Raw genomic sequence first — 23,853 nt, 5'->3', positions numbered from 1 at the left:
TCCCAACATGTGATTTTTTGAGTTCCATTCCCGCATGCCCATTTTTATTAGTGCATCGGGTTTTATTGTTTTAATTTAGAATTTCAACAACATTTTCTTTTTATCTTTTTTTAACATTAGTTTGGATTTGCTTGTTTAGTTATTGGACTATGTTTCTAATCCCAACTATAATATAGATTGTACCAAAAAATAAAGATTCATATTCCATCTCTATTGCCAATTATAAATAGACTGTGGATGTGTTAGAGATTAGTTCAATAAATATCTTCTATTTCGCCAAAAACTTTTCTATGGCTTGGGGTTTGGATTTTTATGGGTAAGCTGATTGATTTATTTGAGTCCACGCACCTAACATGGCGCTTGAAGATCAAAATTTGGGTGGGATCTTTATGGTAACTCACCCAACACGTTTTTTTTGTACTTTGACACATCCAATGTTTATTTACAATATTTAGTAGTGATCATGTCAAAAAATCTACCCATATTGGAGATTATACCCAAAATTGAAATTCACATACAATCTCTTCTACGTATTGTAAATTGATGGTGGATGCCTAGTGATGTTGGCAAATAGCTGCATCCCCCAATAGACCAAACATTTTGCTCTGCAGACACGAGAAAGAATGAAATTAAGTTTGCACCTACATAAAACAGAAAATTGAATTAAATTAAATTTTGATGGTAGCTCTCTGGTAAATCTCGAAAATAGTGGCATTAGCAGACCTTTTAAAGATCACATAAGCATTATCATTCTTGAGGAGAGGTGAATACAAAAATAGCGGAAGTTAGGACTCTTACAAGGGTTAAGAATTATATCCAGCTCCTTTTTGAATAATACTATCATTATTGAAAGAGACTTGACAAATATGATTTCTTGGTGCAGGAGGTAAGCTAAAGCCCCTTATAGATTGATTCCCTTGGTGCAAGAAATAAAAGATCTGATTGCAAGGTCCAATATTTCGTAAGTCAACCAAATGGCTGGTCAAAGGTGGTGCTCATCAACCAAATGGCTGGTCAAAGGTAGTTAAGACTTTTTTTTATGAATCTTTTTTGTTTATATTCAAAAATATATACATATATATATATTAATATTTTTTAAAAAAACCCTCCTTCCAAGATATACCGTGCAACTTGCATCTATATATATATATGAAAGAGGCTCAAGGCTAAGGCTAGGTAGTCAAGGTGACGGGGCACCACAATGACTACCTAATTTCCATTCTTTTTATGAGTACAAGACCCTTTTCCTTTTTAACTACTCCTGAGCAAAAAAAACAAGCAGAAGGGAAAATTGTAGATACCTCTTAAAATAGACGTCCAACTCTCTAATACTTTTTCCAAATGAAATTATTGGTTTTTTTTTTTTTAACCTCCCCAGCCCCTCTTAAAGTCAAAAAATTAATACATTAATGATTAAACTAACCTTTCAATCACATCTCTCTATCTCTTGTCCAATCTCTCTCGCCCCCTACCCGATGTCAGTCTCTCTCTCTACCTGAAATGGAAAAGTGTGGTCTAACACAAAATGTGTTGAACCAAAAAGAACAGGGAAAAAATGTGCCTCACTACCTGTCCGACAAACTTTTGTGTCGGACTGTATTTTTTCATTGTTTTTTCTACAGTCCAGCAAGAAATGTGTCGGACCGAAAGAACATGACAAAAAATGTAGTACTGCAGAAAATGTGTCGGACCGGCTTGTAGCTAAAAAGAAGAAAGCCGTTTCGACACATTTTCTGCCAAGCTACATTTTTTGTCATGGTTTTCCTGTCTGACATATTTCTTATTGGATTGTGACAAAAACATTGAAAAAATGCAGTCTAGAGCAAGACCACACTTTCCCATAAAAAATGTATTGGACCAGTAGTGAGGCACAATTTTTGTCATGTTATCATGGTCTGAGGCACAATTTATGTCATGGTACTCTAGTCCGACCCAAGACCGCACTTTCCTATTTTGGGCAAAAAGAAATATCAGGGAGAGAGAGAGAGAGAGAAAGAAAGATTGATATTGAGGGGGGGGGGAGAGAAAAAAAGTAATATTGGACAAAGAGAGATTGATACTAGGCGGGGAAAAAGAGAGAGAAAGAGAGGATTGAAATGGTAATTTAGTTATTAATGTATTAACTTTTTTTACATAGGGTTAAAAACACGGAGAATTATTTGGTGCGTCCAAGCCCACACCTGTTATCATGCGGGCTTCAAGATCTCCACCATCTACCAATGAAAGTGTACGTCTACACCATAAATAGTAGTCCTCTAAAGAAAAAGAAAAATCAATTGTTCAAATACTTTCTCCAAAAAATATCATTTCTAGTTTTTAAAATTTATTTATTTTTACAAATTAATAATTTATATATTAAAGATTACATATTCCCTAAAAATTAGGATTAAATTTTGTTTTAAAAGTAAATTATTAAGGGACCCCCATTTCTACATGTGAGTCCATAGACTCATAGAAATTGTGTCCTAAAAACAATGAAAAGTAATAAAGACAGTTTCTATGCGGTCAGCCAGCCTATTATAGAAACACAAGGTTGGCAATAAATATGTTTTTTTAATATAATTTGATCCTAATTTTTAGATAACATATAATCTTTAACATGAGATCATGAATATGGATTTTTTTTTTAAAAAAAAATAAAAATAATAATTATATTAAAAAACATTTGGACCGTTTAGTTACACTTGTTTTTAGATGGGGCACCTATTTGTATTCATCTTTAAGATGAATGTTTTATACCTCTGGACCGCATATTGTAGAAATGTAGTGCAGCCCTGCATAAAACAATTTTTTCAAATAATAATTGGGTTAAGGGTGTGATATGAAAGGTATTTAGAGGGTTGGATGTCAACAAAGTACATTAAAAAAAATGGTATCCATAATTTTCCTAAAAAAAACCTTGCATAGGAGATCTTTATCATGTAGGGGTGGCAATGGGTTGGTCCAGTTGATCCGAACCTAGACCCGAATGTGTTCGAGTCTAGGTTTTGGAGCCATACCCAACCCGTCGAGTCTCATGTCTATCTAGTCGGGTCCTATGTTTGATTGGATCCATTTGCCACCACTATGAGCTTTTTGTTTTTGGAAAAAGTTTATATAAGGATGCAACCTTATAAAGTAGACTTACTGATGCACCTAAAAAATCCATTGGAAAATGTAATTTTAATGTTAAAAAATCTTTTGATTGGTCATCTCGACATCAAGATGTATGACCATGAAAAATAAAAAGATTTCAAGTTTCAGAAATAAGGCATTTTACAACATATTATCTACACCGTCCATTTTCAAGATTTTCATATGTTTATTGATCTACTGGATTTTAACTATTTTTGAAATTTAAACTTTTATAATTAGATATAAAAATAGATTTTGAGATAATACTAAGAACATTTCACATCGAAATTATATACCATGATAAAATTTGAAGGTGCATCTTACCTCTACAGCTACGGATGCATCTGTATGCCAATTGCACTCTTTGTTTTTTGCCTTTATTTTTTATTATATATCTATATTATTGACAATAAGGTCACAATCACCCCATTAGATTTCATGATATCTGATCTATCGTTTAATAGCTAAAAATGATTATGAATTCTTATTGTATATGATCATTAATACATCCAAATGAATATGGCTTGAAGTATTTTATCTCAAAACAAAGTACAGGTGCGAGTCGGGTACTGGTCAGGTCTACCTGGACCTAGACCCTAATAGTAATTGGGTCCAAGTTTTGGCCCTAGACCCGACCCGCGGGTCTAAATGTTGGACGTATATCCAGGCCCGTGTCGGCTATACGCACCGGGTCGGAGTCCATTGCCACCCCTATTATCGTGGGGTAAAAAAGAAATTACGTAGATATCAGGCGTACACTATTCCATCACGGCCGTCCATGCAAGCAAAGCCAAATTACTGCCGTCTATCTACCTTTGGGTCCCACCGCCAGCTACGATTCTCATGTCGAGCGAGAGACGGCGTGGAATTTTAAGGAGAGAGACAGAGAAAAAATCCAGGATACGGCTATTGGTCATCGGGATTTAAAACCAACGCTTATCAACGGTCAACTTCAAGCTTTCCTTATTCATTAAAACGTGCGGTTTATATAGGGCCGAGGTTCTAAACAATCAAAGTAGAGCCTACCTTCAAATTGTGTTGAGACATGTGGTTTCAGTATTGAAAATCATTGTTATAGCCTTAAAATAAGTTTTCGTCTTTAATTGTGAAATTTAAAACTTTAAAAGTAGTGAAGATCTAGCACATCTATGAAAACTTGAAAATATTGAAAATTGATAGTTAAAAATGCATTACAAGGTCATTATTTTCAAAACTTGAAATCTATTTTTATTCTCGTTTCCATACATTTCGATGTGGAGATGATTAATGTGATGTGGAGATGATTAATTTGAGGGTATTTGAACATCAAAACAACTTTTTCTAGTGAAAATTTTGAGGTGAGTTTTAATTTGATTGCTTAGGGCCTCGGCTCTATAGAAACTTTTTCCTTCATTAAATTGTCACGTTCCTTCATTAAATTGTCACGAAAAGGTTGGAAAACAAAATTCCTTCTCCTTTTTTTTTTTGATAAGAGTTAACTGAAACTTCTTCCTCATTTTTCCAACAAAAACTCCGGATTTTTGGAGTTTCGTGATATTATTCCTCTCTATCTTCAAAGCCCACATTCAACAGATCCTGCAAATCCTGTAAGTTTCATGCTTTTCCTCTGTTTTCCTCATTCATTGACTGTAACCCATCTCAGAGAGAGAGAGATCCAGTGAGTTTTCGTGTTTATATAAGCCATCGGAGAGAGATGGTTTGTATAGAAGATTTGAACAAAACCCAATCAAGGAAAATGGAAGAATAATTCCAGATTCAATTTATATGCCTGATAAGCCATGAATTCTACCACATATTCTGCTATTCCTGTAAACCCATCAATCGAACTACAGCCACAAGATCTTTCTCTAGGACCCCAACGAGAAAACACCAATTGGGTTGCAATAAAAAACTTATCCTCCATTGAAGACCATGAAGAAGATGATTTCCCCCTTATTCTTGAAGAAACCAAGGATGGATCAGGCATACCAGGCGCTGTCTTTAATTTATCTACAACCGTTATCGGGGCGGGAATCATGGCCCTTCCTGCTACAATGAAAGTCTTAGGTGTTCCACTAGGCTTCGCGGTGATAATCTTAATGGGGATTGTATCAGAAATAAGCATTGAATTTTTGGTGAAATTTTCGGCTCTTAAGAATGCTTCTTCTTACGGAGACATCATCGAATTTGCTTGTGGTCATGGCACAAGAGTAATTTCAGACCTCTGTATAATTATCGGTAATGGGGGGATTTTGGTTGTTTATTTAATCATCATGGGTGATGTGATATCTGGTTCTTCTGAGCACTTGGGTGTTTTGGAACAACTGTTAGGAGGAGAAGGGTGGTGGAACAATAGGAAATTGATAGTTTTGATTATTTTGGTTATAGTTTTGGCCCCACTTTGTGCTTTAGAGAAAATCGATTCTTTGAGTTTAAGTTCGGCTGCCTCTGTTGCTTTAGCAGTGATCTTCGTGATTGTTGCTTGTGTAATCGCTTCCATGAAGCTGATTGAAGGGAAGATAGAGACCCCGAGAATGGTCCCTAATGTTGCATCTAAGCAAGCTATTTTGGATTTGCTAGTTGTTATTCCCATCATGACGAATGCCTATGTATGTCACTTTAATGTTCCGCCAATTTACAATGAATTGAGTGGAAGATCCCCTCAAAAGATGAACAAAGTGGGGAGAATTACAGCCTTATTATGCGTAGTGGTCTACGCTTTAACCGCTACATCAGGCTATCTCTTGTTTGGAGAGAAAACTGATTCAGATGTTCTCGCTAACTTTGATAAGGATCTTGGGATCCCCTTTAGCTCGATTTTGAACTACATTGTTCGGATTGGATATGTCCTTCATTTGATGCTTGTTTTTCCTGTTGTCCACTTCTCTCTTCGTCAGACTGTTGATTCATTGGCCTTTAAAAGGTTGGGTCCCCTTTCAGAGAGTAGGAAAAGGTCATTGGTTTTGACAATGGTGCTTTTGGCTTTGACTTATGTTGGGTCTACAATGATACCAAACATTTGGGTAGCTTTTAAATTCACTGGTGCAACTACAGGTCTCTCAGTGGGCTTTATTTTTCCATCTCTAGTGGCATTGAGGTTGGATCGGCAAGGAAAGGTTTTGGGCCATGGAGAGAGGATGCTTTCTTGGTCGATGCTTACATTGGCGCTAGTAGTAAGTGTCATTGGAGTAATTGGAAATGTGTATGGCATGAAAGGTCGTTCTGATTGATCACTGTCAATGCCTCCACAAATGCTTGGCATGGCCATTCATAAATGTTTGATCTCTCTCAATCCCTCTACAAAAGGCTTGGGATCACCATTCATAAAGGAGTGAAAAGGTGCTTGGAAAGTGAGTTTCATGGTCATGAATTGGGAATGAATTAAATTTGATTATGTCTTGTATCAGGCCTACAAATTTATTTTTCAATTTCCAAGCAAAGCTCTACCGCACATATTGGAGTTTTGCTTTGTATCTGGTTTCAAGTGATAGTTCGAAAGGAAAGAATAGAGTATGAGAAACAGAGAGTGCACTAATTTTTTTTTTTTTAACCATTAGTGCACTAAAATGTTGGCTGCAACATCGATGGGAAAACATGGTTTTAGTTGGTGGGGCAGGCTGTCCTATTCCAAAGGGCTCTCTCTTTTATATTTATTATTCCACAGGTGAAGTTTTGAATGTATTGAGCTCGAAGTTCATTACAGGATTGGCTTGTCATAAGATTTTCACTGCTCAGAGTGTAATACTTTCTTGAATCCAAGTGATTTATTTTCCTTTATAGACTTCAATTTTAATTCAGTCATGTGATAAATGTGACTTTATGACTGAAAACTGCGAATTTTTCTGATGGTCTGATCCTAAGGGTTCGAGATTTATACGAGAGATAACTTGATGGGTATCGTAAATGAATTTGTGAATTTACTAGTTACTTGGCCTATTGATTAGTATAGATGGGACATGGAGCATTTCTTGCTATTTTTGTGGTATATTCTTGTTGTTGAACACGGATACATTAATGATTTGCCTTGGTCCTTGGAATGCTTTTGGGATTTGCATAAAGAGATCAATGAATATTATGACTCAATTGATGCATACTGTGATTAATATTCTGCTTCATAGAACCTTCATTTTGGCATTTTCTTTGTTGAAACAAAAGACTGGTTTTATAGCACATGGTGTGATCTGAGTCGGACAAGTATTCTTTCTTAGGGGTTTTCTATGTCAAAAACATTTCTTAAGAATTATAAGCAATTGATGTAGAAGTATTTTATTCTCCTTATATTGATTGTGATTTCTGCTTTTTGTTGACTTTCACAATTCATGTGTAGTTGTTTCCTGGATAGATCTTTAGTATCCCACTCTGAAACTTTATAGGAATGTTTCAGCTTTTGAACTTTATGCCACATTTAATAGTAGGAGCATATTTTATGTTGATGACTGTGTACCACATTTCATATGCAGTGTCTTTTTCACCAGAGTTTGAAAAAGCTCCAAAAGGTTGACCTGTTCATCCAGTTACCTTGTCATTAACCTGGAACTTGCTATCTGTTCAGCCAGCTTGAGCAACCATGTGGACAGGTCCATATTTGTTGGTTGTCCTAATCTCATAGTGGGAGAAGATTCTACGTATAAAAAATTTATTTCCAGAGTACAAATAAGATACATGATCTCGTTAAGTTTCCATGTCAATAATCTGTGACCAGGCTTACCTCTGTCATTCATTTGACGTGACTTAATGTATTCAAAATGCCTAATATAATTGCCAAGCTTTCACAAAATTAATTAAGAATTTACACATATTGATGAGCTATAGTTTATCTAATATTAAACTTAGAGGAATATGTATAAATTTTGTCGGAAATGTTGAGATCATCGACAAGAATTTACTTATCAGTCTTCAGAGTGGCAGTCTCATGTTCCAATGGTCAATTACATAAAATGGGACATTTATAGAACGAAACCATCACATGCTGCTGCTTCATGAAGAAAATTTACCAAAAGCTTGACATCTTGATATTGATATACAAAAAAGAAAATCAATGCTTATAAGAATGTGCCATCTGAAAATTTGTTAATTATGGAAACTGTTATTTATCACCAGTGGCATCATTCTTGATGCGTATATGTTAGAGGATTCCTGCTCCATTGTAGGGGAAGACTTTCTTTTTTCTGAGGATTAATTCTTTCCGAATCTATGGATGGATGCTCCTTTACTTTCTCTCTGTTGTTAAGTTACTTTTCCAAAGTGTATAAGAAGCACGTTTGAGGGAGGATGTTATATAAAGTGTACATATTTGGGGCACAACTTTTTGTCGATGTTTTGACACTCTTCCTTCTTAGTCCTACACTCTATACAAACCAAGAATAGTGGACATTTTCTTTAGCCTTAAAACTTAGAGCCATATATACAGATAATGTTGGTTGATGTATTGTCTCCTGTCTATAAACATGTGGTTGTGCACACAAATTCCAGAACGAGTTCATTCAAGTACAATGTAACATGTTTTGGTGCATCCCAGTTTGATTTATAGCCTTTAATCTAGAAATCATGCTCAATTGTCTTTGTTAAAAACTCAGAATCTTAAAATAGCATTATAAGCTCTTATAGAGGATCGAATGACCTTTTGTTTTCTGCATATCTGTATGTGCAGTCAGACATGAAGATCATGCATAGATGCATATATTCATGGGATGGATCTTATCAAGATTTACTGGCCAAAGATATACTTTTGGAACTAGGTTTAATGATGAGATTGCTTCACATTTTCTTAGGTCAGGGTTTCCCTATTATGCTGGCCATCGATCTAAAGTACTCATTTTCTCATTTGTCTGAGGATGCAACTCTCTTTTGATGAAAATAAATAATGTTAAATTTTCTTAATCAGAAATTATTACTTAGCAAAACGTTTAAGATGCAGTTCAAGAGCTCTCATCTTCCATCCTCAATATGTCATGTAACATGCAACACCAATGCAAGACACTCAAAAGGAACAGCATGAACACGTCATAGTCATGTGTATACTTTGTCGAAAGCATAACAGATCATCTGTGGAATCTAACTTGAGAAGCCAATTTTGTGGAACTTGTTTCAGCTATATATGTCTTCTATTGCTTTTACAGAACTAGTGCCATCTTGATGTCCCTATGATGTATAACATTCCTTCGAACTATGGATATATTTATATCTTCGATATTTTTGTTCCTAGAGGGCGAGTTTGGACCATACCTATATATTCTTTCTCCTATTATTGAATTAGGGAATATGTTTTTCCCCCCTTGGGCTATTGCGAATAGCTACTATTTGGTGGCATTATCTGCACAAGTGGGGTTCCAAAAGCAACAGACATGAGTTGCAGTACTGTTCCAGCACAAGCGGAGGAACATAATAGTACAAATCCCTTAGTGGTCTGTCATAACGGGCCCTCAACTTCTATGAATGACCACAAAATATAAATGCATGCTTTCTTGTGGTGAGTCAAATTAAATGGACTTTTATATTCTTCTGAACAATTTTTTCACTGTTTGGATACTACGAAAATAAATATGGATATCAATGTATGCTTGAGCTTCCAAAACCTTGAATGTCTGTGAGAAAATATGTTAAAGATCTTGCATATTTCAGTAGTCAAGTTCATGCATCATAGAGACGGGTCCCTACACATCAATGCAATATTCTCACAGAAGCCATAGTTATATCAAGATTGCTGCAAAAGCCGAACGAGTGCTTTTCCAATTGGTTATGCTTAGAGTTCATTTCATCAAGTAATTAATGAGTGCAAGAGCTTAAAGCAAGTTCATAGAAGAAAAATAGCAATCGAAAATAAATGAATGAAAGATTTGTATGTACAAGAATTCACAATGAGTTTCAGATAGAAAAAGTTCTAACCAGATCACTTTTGTGTCAGACTTCCTGTTTCTAAGGTCCTCATAAACAACATATAAAATGGAGTAGGGCATTAAACTTGATTTGTGCAAACTAAAAAATTCTTAATATATTTCCACTAATGTGAGGGATACATCATCATTGGGAGGGACAATTGGAAGGTCCCAGGTGAGAACATGCTCAAGTTTCATCAGCAATGAGGACATGTATTTGTGCCTTATGATGTTAACAAAATCATATATTGCAAGAATTAGTGATTCAATTAGTTGCAATGAAATGTGGTACGGTATCAATATAAACTGTGAAATATAGAATCAACTTATTCACTTTAATTATTAATGACATATTATATCGTCTGCCTCCATATTTTCTCATTGGTAACGGATGACAGATGCCACCACTGCTGCATAGTACACATTCCCGCTGTTAAATATCAATGATACTGAGGTCACATCCAATATTGAGGATAAAGGGGCAAGAAGGCATGGCCAAAAGACTCGATCCAAATTATGTAATGTAAAATATAAGAGGGAGAGGGGAGAAAACTGTATTTAGGTATTTTCCCAGAATATATATGGTCTCTCCATAATGTATATCTTCAATAAACACACAATGAAATATACTTCTATGAGAAGTTTAAAACTATAAAATGGATTTTGGGAGAGAAGCACCCCGTTAAGAGGATTTGTCTGATCAAAAAATTTGGAAACAGCTTAAAATTAGCATATGTACAATTGAAAAAGAAAAGAAGACACTTGCCCCAGAAAAAAAAGAAAAGAAGACAGATTTTAAATTCCTAAACACTTGCATCTAATAGTTGGAGAAATAGACAATTTTGTTTACTCTTGGGACGGGTTTCACTGTCCAATTTCAACCTTCTTTTTTTTTTTTTTGGTCAGTCGCTAGGATGAAAAATTACATCCCCTAAATTTAGAGTGCCAAAAAAAGGTACCCCTAGGTGGGTTTTTTACTAGAGGCAGCGAATATAAAGCCCCACAGGACCATGTAATCTTTTTGCTTTAGTAACATGGAGATTGCATCTGCCCCTCATAGGGTCCCATGAACCAGTTAGGATCTTAGTTACTTTATAGAAGTCCACCCAAATAAGAAAGTCTGGTTATGGTTAATTCAAAGATCAAAATCCCAACTACGGTAGGAGCAAATTTTATTTTCCAATTCCCCATGGTTAGAAGATAAAAATTTCATGAGGAGAAAGCCAGCATGCGCATGGGACCTTCTATTAATGGCAATCACCTGCTCTGTTCTAATTAATCGTAATTAACTGCCCCTTCAATTAAACATCTACACATTCCAGTGGGCAACACTCTGTTTGAAGAGACTGAAATTCGAGAACCATCACCAATCTGTTTTTTTTTTTTCTTTAAATAAACCAACAATATTTTCATAGAGTTTATCTAAACCCTTGTTATATTCCAACAGCTGTGCGTGTGCATGTGCACAAGGGATCAGTCAATTTAGCATATGTTTAAGGCATTTACAGATGCAATACCACAAGATGAGAAGCCCAAAAGCTTGAAGACCCAACTCAAACAGGGTTTCATACTTAAGCTATGTTTTATTATTTAAACAGCAGAAGTCGTATGTACAAAGACACACATATTCCTTCCCTTTGTCCATAACGCATGCAGCAGAGGCCCGAGGTGTAAGATGCACCACAAGCACACCATCAGTCTATACCCTCAATACCTAACATAAACAAGTAGTATCAGGAACTCAAAACAAGAAGCCAAGGGAGAATTTCAAGAAAGCTATACGCTCGCCTGCTTTTCCACCAATTCTCTGCAAAAACAACCCTCCACTTCTTCATCCACCTCTGCAAATACCACGTCCATCTTCAATGGTTGAAATAATCTCTCTCTCTCTCTCTCTCTCTGATCCACCATGTCCAGTATATGTGCAACTTCCCAATAACTTCAAAGCTTCATCATCATAACGATGATCATTTTACAGAAGCACATGCGAAAGGGGACATGCATGTACAACTTAACCAGCATGAAACAACACCAACACAACCCATCTCCATCGGATTACCAATATCTCTCTCACGTCTCTGTACAGCCCCTAGGAACTCATCTATGCTCAGATTGCCATCGCGATTGGCATCAAAGACGTGGAAGACAACATCAACCATGTTTTCTGTCACTACAACATCACACACCTGCCAATGAAGAAAATAGAAGAAGACCATAGTCATTTATTTATTTCTCAATTGATAATAATAATAATAATAGGGAGCCATTACTCTCTGTCGATTCCTTTCTTTTCGGGCATATGGTAACCGCGAAATGGACAAAAGACCTTAGTGCTAAGGGTCAATGACGAATCCACATTTCTAAAAAATCTCAGAAGTATATATAATCAAAGATTTTTTTTCTTTTAAAAAAAGAGAATGTCCAAAGGACATTATCCTTATATTGCGAGAATTTTCCTTTATTCTTTTTTTGGAGGAAATGTCAAAAGAAAGAAGTGATCCTTAATATTGTGGTACAAGAGTCCATTCTTATTTTTCTTCTGCAGTTTTTATGAAAATAAATTTATTTATTCTTATGGCAAGAAAAATTCAAGTAATGCAATTTTAAAATACGGATGTATATAGCAAACTCAACCACCCATTCTCATTAACAGATGGATGAGATGAAACATTCCTCAGCTCAAGTCCTTCGACATGTTCATCAACCATACATTGTTAAGAATAGATGGCTAAGGCTACAAGTAAATATTGTTTGTATCACAAACCATCAATCAAGACAAGTATTGATCCCAAAAGATTTTTGAAATGATGTTTCAAATTCTTTCTTGAACTTCTTATCTTCATTGATATGAATTTTTTTGATTTTAATCCAAACTTCAAAAAAAATTCCGCAAACATATTTCCCAAACAAATACATGTTCCAAAAAAAGAAAATGTATTTCCCAAAATAAATGCTCACCGACATATTCCCCCAAAGATGAACATATTCCCTAAGAAAAACCCTATTCCAGTAAAAAGGAAAAGGGAAAGGAAGAGTTACTGCCAAAAATGCTGTCGACAACAATGATGTGTAGCTATATGACCATGAGTATACACCCTCGCAAGCTGTTAACCTTTCTATGAATTCTAGTGAGTCTACCATTTTCAATCGTTTATAGTTTGGACTTGTTTTGTAATAGATTTGGATCATGGGATGAGACATATAAACTAATTGAGTTATATTAGTTTCGTACAATTTTTATGGAGGCATTACTTCATCATCATCATCCGAGCCTTATCCCAACCACTTGGGGTCGGCTATATGAATCATGTTCCACCATTCCACTCTATCAAAGGTCATACCATCGGTCAGATTATAGGTCATATCTACTCTCACTACTTCCATCCATATCCTTTCGGGCCCTCCCATTGCCCTTTTAAAGTCTTCCACTTGAACTAAATCCTCCCTCCCAATCCGTATTGTTCTAGGTCGACGCTGCACATGGCTAGACCACCTAAGCCCAATCTCCCTCATCTTATCGTCTATTGGAGCCACCATTAAGTTCCCTCAGATGTATTCATTACGAATTCTTTCCTTTATTGTCTTGCTACTCATCTAGCTCAACATCCTGATCTTAGCTATATACTCATTCTATAGATATCTTGTTTCTTGACTGCCTAACAAGTCGTTCCATAAAGCAGTACTGGTCTTACGGCCATCCTATGAGACTGTCCTTTTAGTTTCATTGGTATACGAAATCACATAAGAACTATGGAAGCACATCTCCACTTCATGGAGGCATTACTTATTGATTGCTATTGCAAATTGTAACTATATTTTGTGGCATCTAAACCTAACTTATTTTCTTACTCCGTTTTTTTTTTTTTTTGGAGCCGAATTTGAAATATTCATTCCATTTTTACTTACTTAATTTTTCAGGATACATTTTTTACCTGCTTTTTTGCCTCTTATTTTTTGGACAAAAACCAATTTAATGCCAATTTTTTGGTTGATGTTTTTTTTAATTCCTAACTTGCTCACTATGGTCCAAAAACCAATAGTTGCAGCCACCCCAACATCCAAAGATGTTGAAATTTGCAGAAAGGAAGCACAAATGAAGGAGAATACAGATTACATACATGGGATGCAGCTCTTTGGAAATCATCCTTGGTCAACAAGCCATTCACTTTCCCATAGCTGAATATTGCAAGAGCCAAAGGGTATAATTTCTTGCGTAACTCAGCAAATGCCTTAAACTCCTGCAAAGCGATAAGAAAAGATACATACAGGAGGGGGCAAAAAAAAGAAGGAAAGAAAAGATACGAAGTACAAAGAAAGTGAACCATAAATCAGTGGAATAATGAGTACAGAATTCTGGAACCCACTGTCCATTCCTTCGGATGTATGATGTGGATTAACCATTGTGGGAATACCAGGACATTCATCCAGGTACAATTAATTTCCACCATCCATCATAAGGAATGAAACAGTTGATGACCCTTTGGAGTTCCGTATACACTATCCCATTGAAATATGCTGTACTTTCTAAGAGAAAATAAACATGGCTGACCTCAAAGGTGATCTGCATATCTCTAAGGTGAGGGTTGTCACTCAATTCATCAACCCGGTCAAGGAACTTGCTTATAAGGCCCATGTCTGCGGCAGCAACCATGGACAGGGCAAAATCCCTTGCTGATATGGTGCCACATGATTTATAATCATAATGCGCAAATTCCAAACGTATGATCTGTATAAATTTGTAGCATCAGCCTCATACACGTATCTATCTATATGCAATAGAATAACATGAGTTATTTGTTCATCAGCTGATATTTACAGGCTCAACTAATATGGTCCCAATAATATGCTTTGTTGGGCATTAGTATGGACGAGGTAAAGCTTTGGTAAAGCTTATACATACAAATAAACAATTACAAAATGCTAATAACAATTCTAGCCAGAGATGCCAATTGAGAATCACAAAGTTTACAAGCATAGGGAATAATGGAAACTAGATATTAGAGCAATCAAATAGAATGCTTCCATGCTCTTCATGTGATAAAATACAAGAGGAAGGTGAGAGGTATACCTCATGATGCAAATCTTTCAAAAACTTTACAAACTTCTCATACTGGAGAGATGATTTGCCATCCTTTCCAAAAAAGTACTCAACTAAACCCCCATTTTCAACAGAATCCCCAACTATGAACCCTGGTCGTAGCCCATCCCTGTGGGCTGACCCTTGTCTATTATGAGACCTCATCAACTGCATCACTTTCTTAAACTCCTCCCTTTCTATCTTTCTGGAGAAATATAACTATAATCAGTATTTTAGTACAAAGCAAAAAGAACCGATATTCCTCGGTCAAATGCCCATATCGTTTGGTGTAATTTCAAAATATCCATAAAAAATCTTGAGTTGGAATAGTTCCAAAAGGATAAATTGTTGAATAGATCTCAATGCAAATCACTTGACTAAAGAATCATTACTTTTGACACATACAATATTCAGAAACTCTCAAATGCAATTCGTAAATCATGTTGTTGTAGTCGCTGTTAATCAATACACTTGTTCCCCATTACTGAAAGACCAGGATGACCATTCACATATGCTAGCAAAATATTTCAATCACTTATTATTGAGAACTTCAAAATACAGTCCGAGTATCTCGTTCATTTGCCCAGAATCAAAGTTTTCTGAATGGTTTTATCAACAAAATAATTGTAAAAATAAAATGAAAAAAATAAAAATTTCTCAATTGAATCCTCTGGTGTTGATGAATTATTCCTCATAGAACAATTCCAGGAAACAAAATAATAAAATACTAGGTATGCAATCAAAATAGCTGTCACCTTTAAAGATACTATACATGCACTTATCAGAAGAAAGTGTAAAATCTTTTAAAAATGGAAGCTCAACATAATGAATAAGAATTAAAACTTTTCTTTTTCGTTTTCCTTTTCCAATAGGATAAGCTTTAGAGAAAACGTAGAAAAACTAAACTCATACGGCATTTTTTTTTGACATACCTACAAAGTTCAACAAACAGATACTAATGTGTACCAATTATTGTTAGCAGTCAGAAAGAAAATAGCATACCCATTACTGTCCAGATCAAACATTTTGAATGTTGCAGAGAAATTTGGTTCTGGAATGCTAAGTAGGGTGACAAAGAAAATGTACCTGTCAAAAGAAAGAGTAACAGATCAATATGGCATCCTCGGAAACTGGAAATGTCAAACTGAGAGTTAAGCAGTTTACTAGTAGGATCCAAGTTCCTGAACCAACAGATAACTGTATGACTTACACATTCTTTTCAAGGAATCTCCCTTGTATACATGAAAAATCACATCTGTGATCTAGTAATATAATAATAAAATTGTTGTTCGTACTCACTCTGGAAACGAGATGAGCCCATCCCCATTTGTATCAAAAAGCATGAAAAACTGAGAAGCATCACAATCAAGCTCGGCAGGGGGTCTCTCCCCTCTTAAAAACCCTTCACGGATGATATGGGAATCTGACGGTGGAAACACAGGAACAACAGCCCGCATCAGGTCGGCTGGTGTCATGAACATCTCCCCATGATGGTGTCTATGTGACGCAAAATATTCAAAAACCTGGAAGAGCCGAATTTTCAATTGATGAAAGGGCTTTGAAATTGTATTTTTCCAGAGTCACATATGGTATGCAAAAAATATCAGGTACAATAAGCACATGAGAAGCTCAAAAAACCTGCTTTCTGAGGCGCATGTCTGTCAGTAATAGATAACCTGAGAAAGTAAATTCAGCTACAAGTAACAAACCTAAAAAAAGAAGCCACTCAGTAAAAGATTCCAATTGGTACAACTCAAATTGGACCGTTGGAGTACAAAAATTACATCAAGAATGATGAACCCCTGTAGTTCATAAACTAGCCTATGAAGTACACAATAACTTTAGTGAAATTAATGGTTAAAGTTAACAAAACTACTAATACTTTACAAAACCAACATTCATCTTATGATAAAGCCTGCTAGGGGGGAAATATCCCATAACTTTGAAATCATACATTGCTTATCATTAGATGAAAAGTCAAACTCAATATTCAAACTTGATTGCATAACAGGTTTTTCAACTAAACACTTCAGTGGATGATTGGTTGCCTCGTGTGAGAAATTTTGAATGATTGTATTCTCCTTTAAGCGGGTGGGTAAGCTAATTGGAATTTGAATCTTGGACATTGTTTTGCAGACCTTATGCTGAAACAACCAAACCAAGAGGCACCAAAACTCAAACCCATTATTATAAAATAAACAGAGAACATTTTAAAGAATATCAGCAAATGCATTATCATCATCATTGTCGAAGCCTTTTCCCAACTAATTGGGTCTTTATTAAGGGAATATCAGCAAATGCATGTTACAACTAATACTTCTAGATAGTTTTTTGGAATTGATCATAAAAATCACTGAGCAAATTCATCAATCCCTAGATTCCCTACAAGCCCGTTTGGATCCTACGATTTGCATATGTAGGATATGAGCCACAAAAATATGTTTAGCTTATTTTCATCACTTGTATCCTGGATATGACGATCCGGAAAGGACTGATATCCTGGATATACCAATTCCAAGTTGGAATTGGCGTGTCCATGATATGTCAATCCAATAGGAATCATCACTTGGCATGCTAAGTGGACCGTAGAGGGAGAGAAAGGGAACAGTTAGAGAGAGTATTTTGAGGAAAAGAAAAGAGTTGAGAGAAAGAAGCAACACAATTAGAGAGCTAATGGCATAATTAGTGAGTGAATGAAGGTAGAGTGAGAAGGGCACAGTTAGAGAGAGAATGTGCAGGGTTAGAGGGAGAAAGTGCGCGATCAAAGAGGATTTAGAGGGAGAAATTGCATGGTTAGAAAGAAAGGAGATAGAAAGAGAAAGGCATGGTTAGACAGTGGAGTTGAGAGAAAGGACAGAATGAGAGAGACAAAGGAGTCGCAGAAAGAATGGGCATCATTAGATAGAGAAAGACTTAGAGAGCAAAAGGGCACAATTAAAGAGAGAGGAGATACAGAGATAAAAAAGGAGATAAAGAAGGAGATACAGAGATAAAGAGCATGGTTACAGAGAGAAAAGATACAATTAGAGACAGATATTCAACGGTTAGAGAAAAAGGAGTTAGAGAGAAAGGGCATGGTTAGAGAGGATTAAAGAGAGGAGGGCATGGTTAGAGAGGATTAAAGAGAGGCACAATTAGAAAGAACAAACTTAGAAGAAGAAAGGGTATGGTTAGAGAGAGAGGAGTTAGAAAAGGAAAAAGGAATAAACTTTTTATAGTTTGAAAACAGAATGAAACTCACATCCAATATTTACAAATAGTGACAAAAACAGTGGATTTGTGAAACCAGGATTTCATGCAGATGATAGAGACTTTTTTTTTTATAAGAAAGATTTTTTATGGGTAGCAAAGACTTTTATAAGTAATATGTAAAAGTAGTCCAAATAGAGGGGTGCCAGAATACATGCTAAGAGGGTCTCTCAACTACCCAAAAAGCACCTGGATTGAGATTACATCACTCGATATTAGCAAGCCTAAGAACGTGATAAAAAAGAAATAGATATAGAGGCAGTAACATATTCAATCTCTGCAACAGTAACATATTCAATCTCTGCAAATATAATCTCTAATCCGCATAAGGAGTATACAGCCTTGATTAGATTCATAGTCGCCTTCAACAATAATCGAGTGGTCGACCTTCCCCAGACTAAGCGTCACCCAGTAATAGAGCCTTCGCTTCAGCATATGAAGAATGAATAAAGAAAATCTAAGACTGCCAACAAAATTTAACGTTACCAACCTGGTAGTCAGAGAGATCCATCCCAGGTGTGGCCATGCCAATGTTGCAGCAAAGAAAGCCAATGTACTCCAATCTCTAAGGAAATTAACTACCTGATGTTCACAAAACTAAGGTTTAATCAAAGATCATACAAAGCCCGCTTGAAAATCCTCTCCTTCAAATTGGTTTCCCTAACTCTCTCCCCTCTATCTATATATATATATATATATATATATATATATATATATATATATATATATATATATATATATACCCATTTCGCTTCTCAAGATGACCCACATGGTCGCCATAACATACAATCCAATAGGGCAGCCCTCCATGGAACAAGGGTAAACGTAACATCAAACATGTGACCGATCAACGTGTCACCCAAACCAATCCAAGCACTTCTAACATGAATGACCATACGTTGTGGCAGAGCAACAATAGGTCAGCAAGTGACCAATTGATTCTGCCTCCTCTTGATGCATGATTCAGAATTGCACATAACACGGATATGCAATCCTCTACTTTTAAAGGCAGGTGATTCACTATCAGATGATGTTCCTACAGGTAAGCCAACCAAAAGCACGAACCTCATCGGTACCAGGATCTTCCAAACCAGTTGGCAAGGAGGCCCACTATCCTTTTCACCCACTCGTAAAAAAAAAAAAAGAAGAAAATTATCTCTATCTTTGCACCATAACCACTTATCAACTCCCCTCACTGGCTTATAGTTCTAATCCAAAGCCCTCATGAAGCCCATAAATTCATCCTCTTCTTGTCAGTTGGAGTCCTTCTAAATCATGGACAGTATCCTTCTACCCATTGCCCTTTCGAAGTAATCAACTTCTCAGGCATTAAGGTCCAATGCGACCTGAAGGAGGAAGGGTAACAGTGTTGCTATTCCGATGCCCGTCATATTAAACATTGTCAATGATGACCAATACAAGAAAACCAACTCTCCCACAAATGTCATTCTTTCAAAGAGCTAAATAATGTGCTCATTGTTGTAGTCATCAAAGAAATACATTTGAAGCACTCCTAACTTTGCACTCAAGAAATGAAGCACGTTGAATATTTTTAAATGATTTGAGTCCTTTATTCAGTATACTTATATGCCTATATGCTCTATATGAATTTCCATCCCTTGATGATATGAGTCATAGCATCTTTATGCACACTATGACTTGTGACCTACTCAAGGAATAATCTAAAGCCCTCATGAAATCCAATATATCAGCAAAGAACCAGACATATAGAATGTTAACTGTCCAAGAGATGTCCATATTTTGGACAGAATGTGTTCACTACAAGGATGATGAGATATGCAATACGGGCTCACATGGTTTACAGCCACACCTGCTATAACAGATCAGCAGGTTTGAGGTAACAGGTCCAAGCAATCACTATTCTACACATCACCTGATGTTGTGGCTGAATATCACACGAGCATGTGTTGGATATGCTCATTGTGCTCGTGCTCACTTTTGAATAAATCATGCAGCTAAGTTCGCTATCACCTCTCTTCATAATAACCCTCATTGGATGTACATGATACTCACATTCTCACTTGGGACACTAAAGGTGTAATAGGAAACCCCTTCACTAGAAACGACAGGTGACTTGAGAAAGTTAAAATCACAAATTTGAAATATAAAAATTGCTACATGCTTGACAAGAATTGCAATGTAAAATCCACGTTCGCCTAACAATCTTCTTTCCCTTTTGATGATTACAATTCCACAATCCAAGACACCCTTCTAGGTTTTTGAGACACTCAGGAGGGTGGAAACTCTAAGTACCTATACAAGATAATCATGATTAAGTATAAAATAATTATAGAACTGTCAATGGGCACATAGGACGTGCAAAAATACCTTCTCTGGAGGACTTCGCAATCTCAACCTTTTTTCATAGTTGAAAAAAACCCTCCTCCTATATGCCTCTGTAATTGGAATGGAAGTAGAAATTAATCAATTATTGAACTTATGATGTGTAAAATGATTTAAGGAACTTCTATATTTGTAGCCAAAATATCAACTTAACGACTTCAAAACACAGAGGGAAACAATGGAAAGCAGTAATACTAATATCTATATTGTCAACCAATTCAAGGCTGCCAACATGCAATTAGATTATCAATTCTGGGTAAATTAAGCATGTCTCTTAGAAAAGTACAATGACAATGAAATAACTCACAAGATACTTTCCAACAAAGAATATACAACAAAGAACTCAATAGATTTTGATTTTTGAGTGCCCTTTGTTATCATGGCCTAAAGTATATATAGTGTAGACCTCAGAAGGCATATCCTTGGCAACTATGCCTTTGGCAGTGACATGCCTTTTATGCAGCAAAGAGGTCTGTGGTTCAAAACTCTCTCTTGCAAAGCAAGCTAACCTAACTCCGAAAAAGAAAAGCTATATTATTATTAAGGGGGAACTCTCCCTCTCAGCGATTCATATACCGGACAATACTTATTCAAATTTCACTAACACTTCTGTGACACTCTCATTCCCACTAACCCAATGAAACTGGGATATGGAGAAAGAAGATAAGGTACCCAATGCTATAATTACGTACTAAACAATGTGACGACAAAGAAATATAAAAACCATTACAATATAAGTTAGAGCCTAAGTATAGCTACAATTATCTACTAAATAATGTAACATCCAATAAGTCTGCAAATCATTACAATATCAGTTAGTTCCTTAGAATATACGAAATAACAAAAGAAACTACTGCTGAACTGCAACAAGGAATACTATAGTGTATGCATAACACTTTCATTAGAGAAGAAACAAAGAATCCCAAATTCACTAGAGAGGCACCCTTTTCTACAAGCAACTACTGCTGAACAACAAGAAGAAATAATAAAATGTACGCATACTTTCCCTCATTCCAGATGCACCCCCAAAAAAATATCACAGATATTGACGCAGATCAAATAGTGCTCTAACAGTCAGCAAACTCAGTCATCTTAGGGTCCTTTTTGAGAGACGTGAACTCACAAAGGAAAATAACAGGAACATCAGAAAGGATTCTGGAGTAACTAAATTGAATATTCTAACATAGGAGAGAAAAATGGAAACCCCAAATCATAATGCTAGCTCAACATCATCCCTTTTAGCCATGCATTAGCAGCAAGGATTGAAAAGAAGCCAGACACAAGTAGACCATCTTCAAACTGCCATAGAAAAAGCCATAGGCTCCAAAGATGAATGAGGCCCTGCAACAGATGTTGTCATCACTGTAGGACAGGGCATTAAATGATGAAGCCACACCCCCCATCAAATACACCCAAGGGCCCTTTTGGACGACCCTCAGATTGTGTTACTTTCACAACCTGGTGACCATTGTGAGTATAAGAAACAGCTCTGCATCCATTGGTGAATGACGCATGTTTTGGGGCACTTAATGCATGTCTGCCCCACAAAATGCCAAATTGGGAAAAGGCATGAACGATGATTGATGATTTAACAAAAAAACCAATGTAAGAGAAACACACATTACATTATACAATCAAATAATGACCTTCATTGCACAGGCAGAGGAGTTGTAAAGAAAATTTGTCATAGTCAGTGGACCAAAGCAGAAGAATGGGAAAGAAAACAGAGAAAAACTTTCCATTGTAGAAAACCATAAATGTATCAATATAGACTTTAAAAAAGGATGCTAAGACCTATTGACAAAACTTATCAGCTGTACAAGACACTTCGTGTTCGTAATTAAGTTGATCATTGTGCAGATGGACTGCCATGTGGACTTGCTGCATAACTTCAACCATATTATCTACATAGAACATCGACTATTAAAATTCAACTGATCAACGAGAGGATTAACAACGAACCAGCAACAAGAATCAAATAAGAGCCCTGAAGCAGAATACCAATTGATGAAATCACAAAGAATTTAAAAAGAAAAAGGCAATAATTCAAGTAACAACATTAAACAAATTACTATGCTTTGGAAGTATATTATCAGGGTATTTATTTTGGAAAGGTAGCTCTCTCACTCTCTCTCTCTCTCTCTCTCTCTCTCTCTCTCTCTCAATATATATATATATATATATATATATATATATATATATATATATCATAGTTGTTGGGTACGGGTACGGGAACTGTTCCGGGATCGGGATCGGGATCGGGGTTGGGATCGGCGAATCGAAGCTATACTGAAGATCCCAGTGTTAGGGATCGATGCCCCTACAGCCTCAAAGGTCGGGATCGAAGTCCATATGTGTTGGGGATCAAGCTCCTTTATTACATAGGATAGATAATTATTATATAAAGGTGCGAGATCCTATACGTAAGAAGTGAAGTTCCCAAGGGTGTTTTTTTAGTTTCTTAACTCAAGGAACGCATTACTAAAAGTGATCCAAAATATTATAAACCGAGGAGTAACTTTTATAAGAGCGAGCTCCATTTTCTTAGAACGCAAGTTCCTCGTGTGGTAATAAGGATCCGTGGCTTTACAATGTAGCTGTAGGCATTGTTAACCGATAACATGTAGGCATAGTCTTCTATGAAATAGATAAGGAATTTTAAAGTGATCCCATATTAGTGGGATCTGGATGCCATATATGCCGATGCTTGTGTTCCGATATTTTGGAATGTAGATCCCAATGCACTCTGAAGCGCGAACCATAAGACTAGGAAACTATATCCTATAATGTTCAGGAACACGAAATTAAATTGTAAGGAACTCATTCCCTTATGAGACGGAGTGAGATCCCAAAAACACTAAATTGAGTTTCAGGCGAGCTCCCTTTTGGGATCGAGAAAATCAAGGTTCTGCGAGGGATCGCCAAGCAGGGGACGCAATATATATATATATATATATATATATATATATATGGGAAATGATATCATGTCATTATAATATAATGAAACCACACTTCTAGAAAACCATGTTTGTGATATTCGTATGACCCATAATTTTGTATACACACTCTTTGCATCTTAATAATCAATCCCAAAAAAATAAAATTGAATTTGCACCCTATATATGGTCAAATTCAATAATGAATATAAACTGTCCATTTGGTGAATTTCAAGATCTAGGCCTTTATGAATTCAAA

At 36.1% G+C, this 23,853-nt stretch overlaps 2 protein-coding genes across 3 annotated transcripts in view; one reads left to right on the top strand and one right to left on the bottom strand.

Moving 5' to 3' along the window:
• Positions 1-4,313: 4,313 nt before the first annotated feature.
• On the top strand, positions 4,314-6,870 carry LOC18442544 (Transmembrane amino acid transporter family protein). The gene has a single exon (XM_006852759.4). It carries the CDS (start codon positions 4,893-4,895, stop codon positions 6,321-6,323), a length of 1,431 nt encoding a protein of 476 aa, XP_006852821.2. The 5' UTR covers positions 4,314-4,892; the 3' UTR covers positions 6,324-6,870.
• A 4,661-nt stretch (positions 6,871-11,531) lies between these two features.
• The window catches only part of LOC18442543 (calcium-binding EF hand family protein), a 19,244-nt gene continuing 6,922 nt past the window's right edge, over positions 11,532-23,853 (bottom strand). Inside the window, exons 2-9 of one of the 2 annotated variants that reach the window (XM_088855745.1) lie at positions 20,644-20,711; positions 16,684-16,754; positions 16,345-16,568; positions 16,048-16,131; positions 15,037-15,250; positions 14,518-14,694; positions 14,087-14,206; positions 11,532-12,154 (exon numbers count right to left, since the gene is read on the bottom strand). In XM_088855745.1, coding sequence (XP_088711871.1) covers positions 11,936-12,154; positions 14,087-14,206; positions 14,518-14,694; positions 15,037-15,250; positions 16,048-16,131; positions 16,345-16,568; positions 16,684-16,701 — 1,056 coding nt within the window. In that variant the 5' untranslated portion in view covers positions 16,702-16,754; positions 20,644-20,711 and the 3' untranslated portion in view covers positions 11,532-11,935. The remainder of the gene's footprint in view (positions 12,155-14,086; positions 14,207-14,517; positions 14,695-15,036; positions 15,251-16,047; positions 16,132-16,344; positions 16,569-16,683; positions 16,755-20,643; positions 20,712-23,853) is intronic. The other variant, XM_011628087.3, reaches the window with a different exon arrangement.

This window comes from Amborella trichopoda, chromosome 13 (genome assembly GCF_054954075.1).
Source record: "Amborella trichopoda isolate Santa Cruz 75 chromosome 13, AtrichopodaSantaCruz75HAP2 v2.0, whole genome shotgun sequence".
NCBI lineage: Eukaryota > Viridiplantae > Streptophyta > Magnoliopsida > Amborellales > Amborellaceae > Amborella > Amborella trichopoda.
This window is presented reverse-complemented; position numbering and strand designations above follow the sequence as displayed.

Bases quoted from the DNA above. Each gene is read 5' to 3' on its own strand.
- LOC18442544 (XM_006852759.4), top strand. From the start codon at position 4,893: ATGAATTCTACCACATATTCTGCTATTCCTGTAAACCCATCAATCGAA.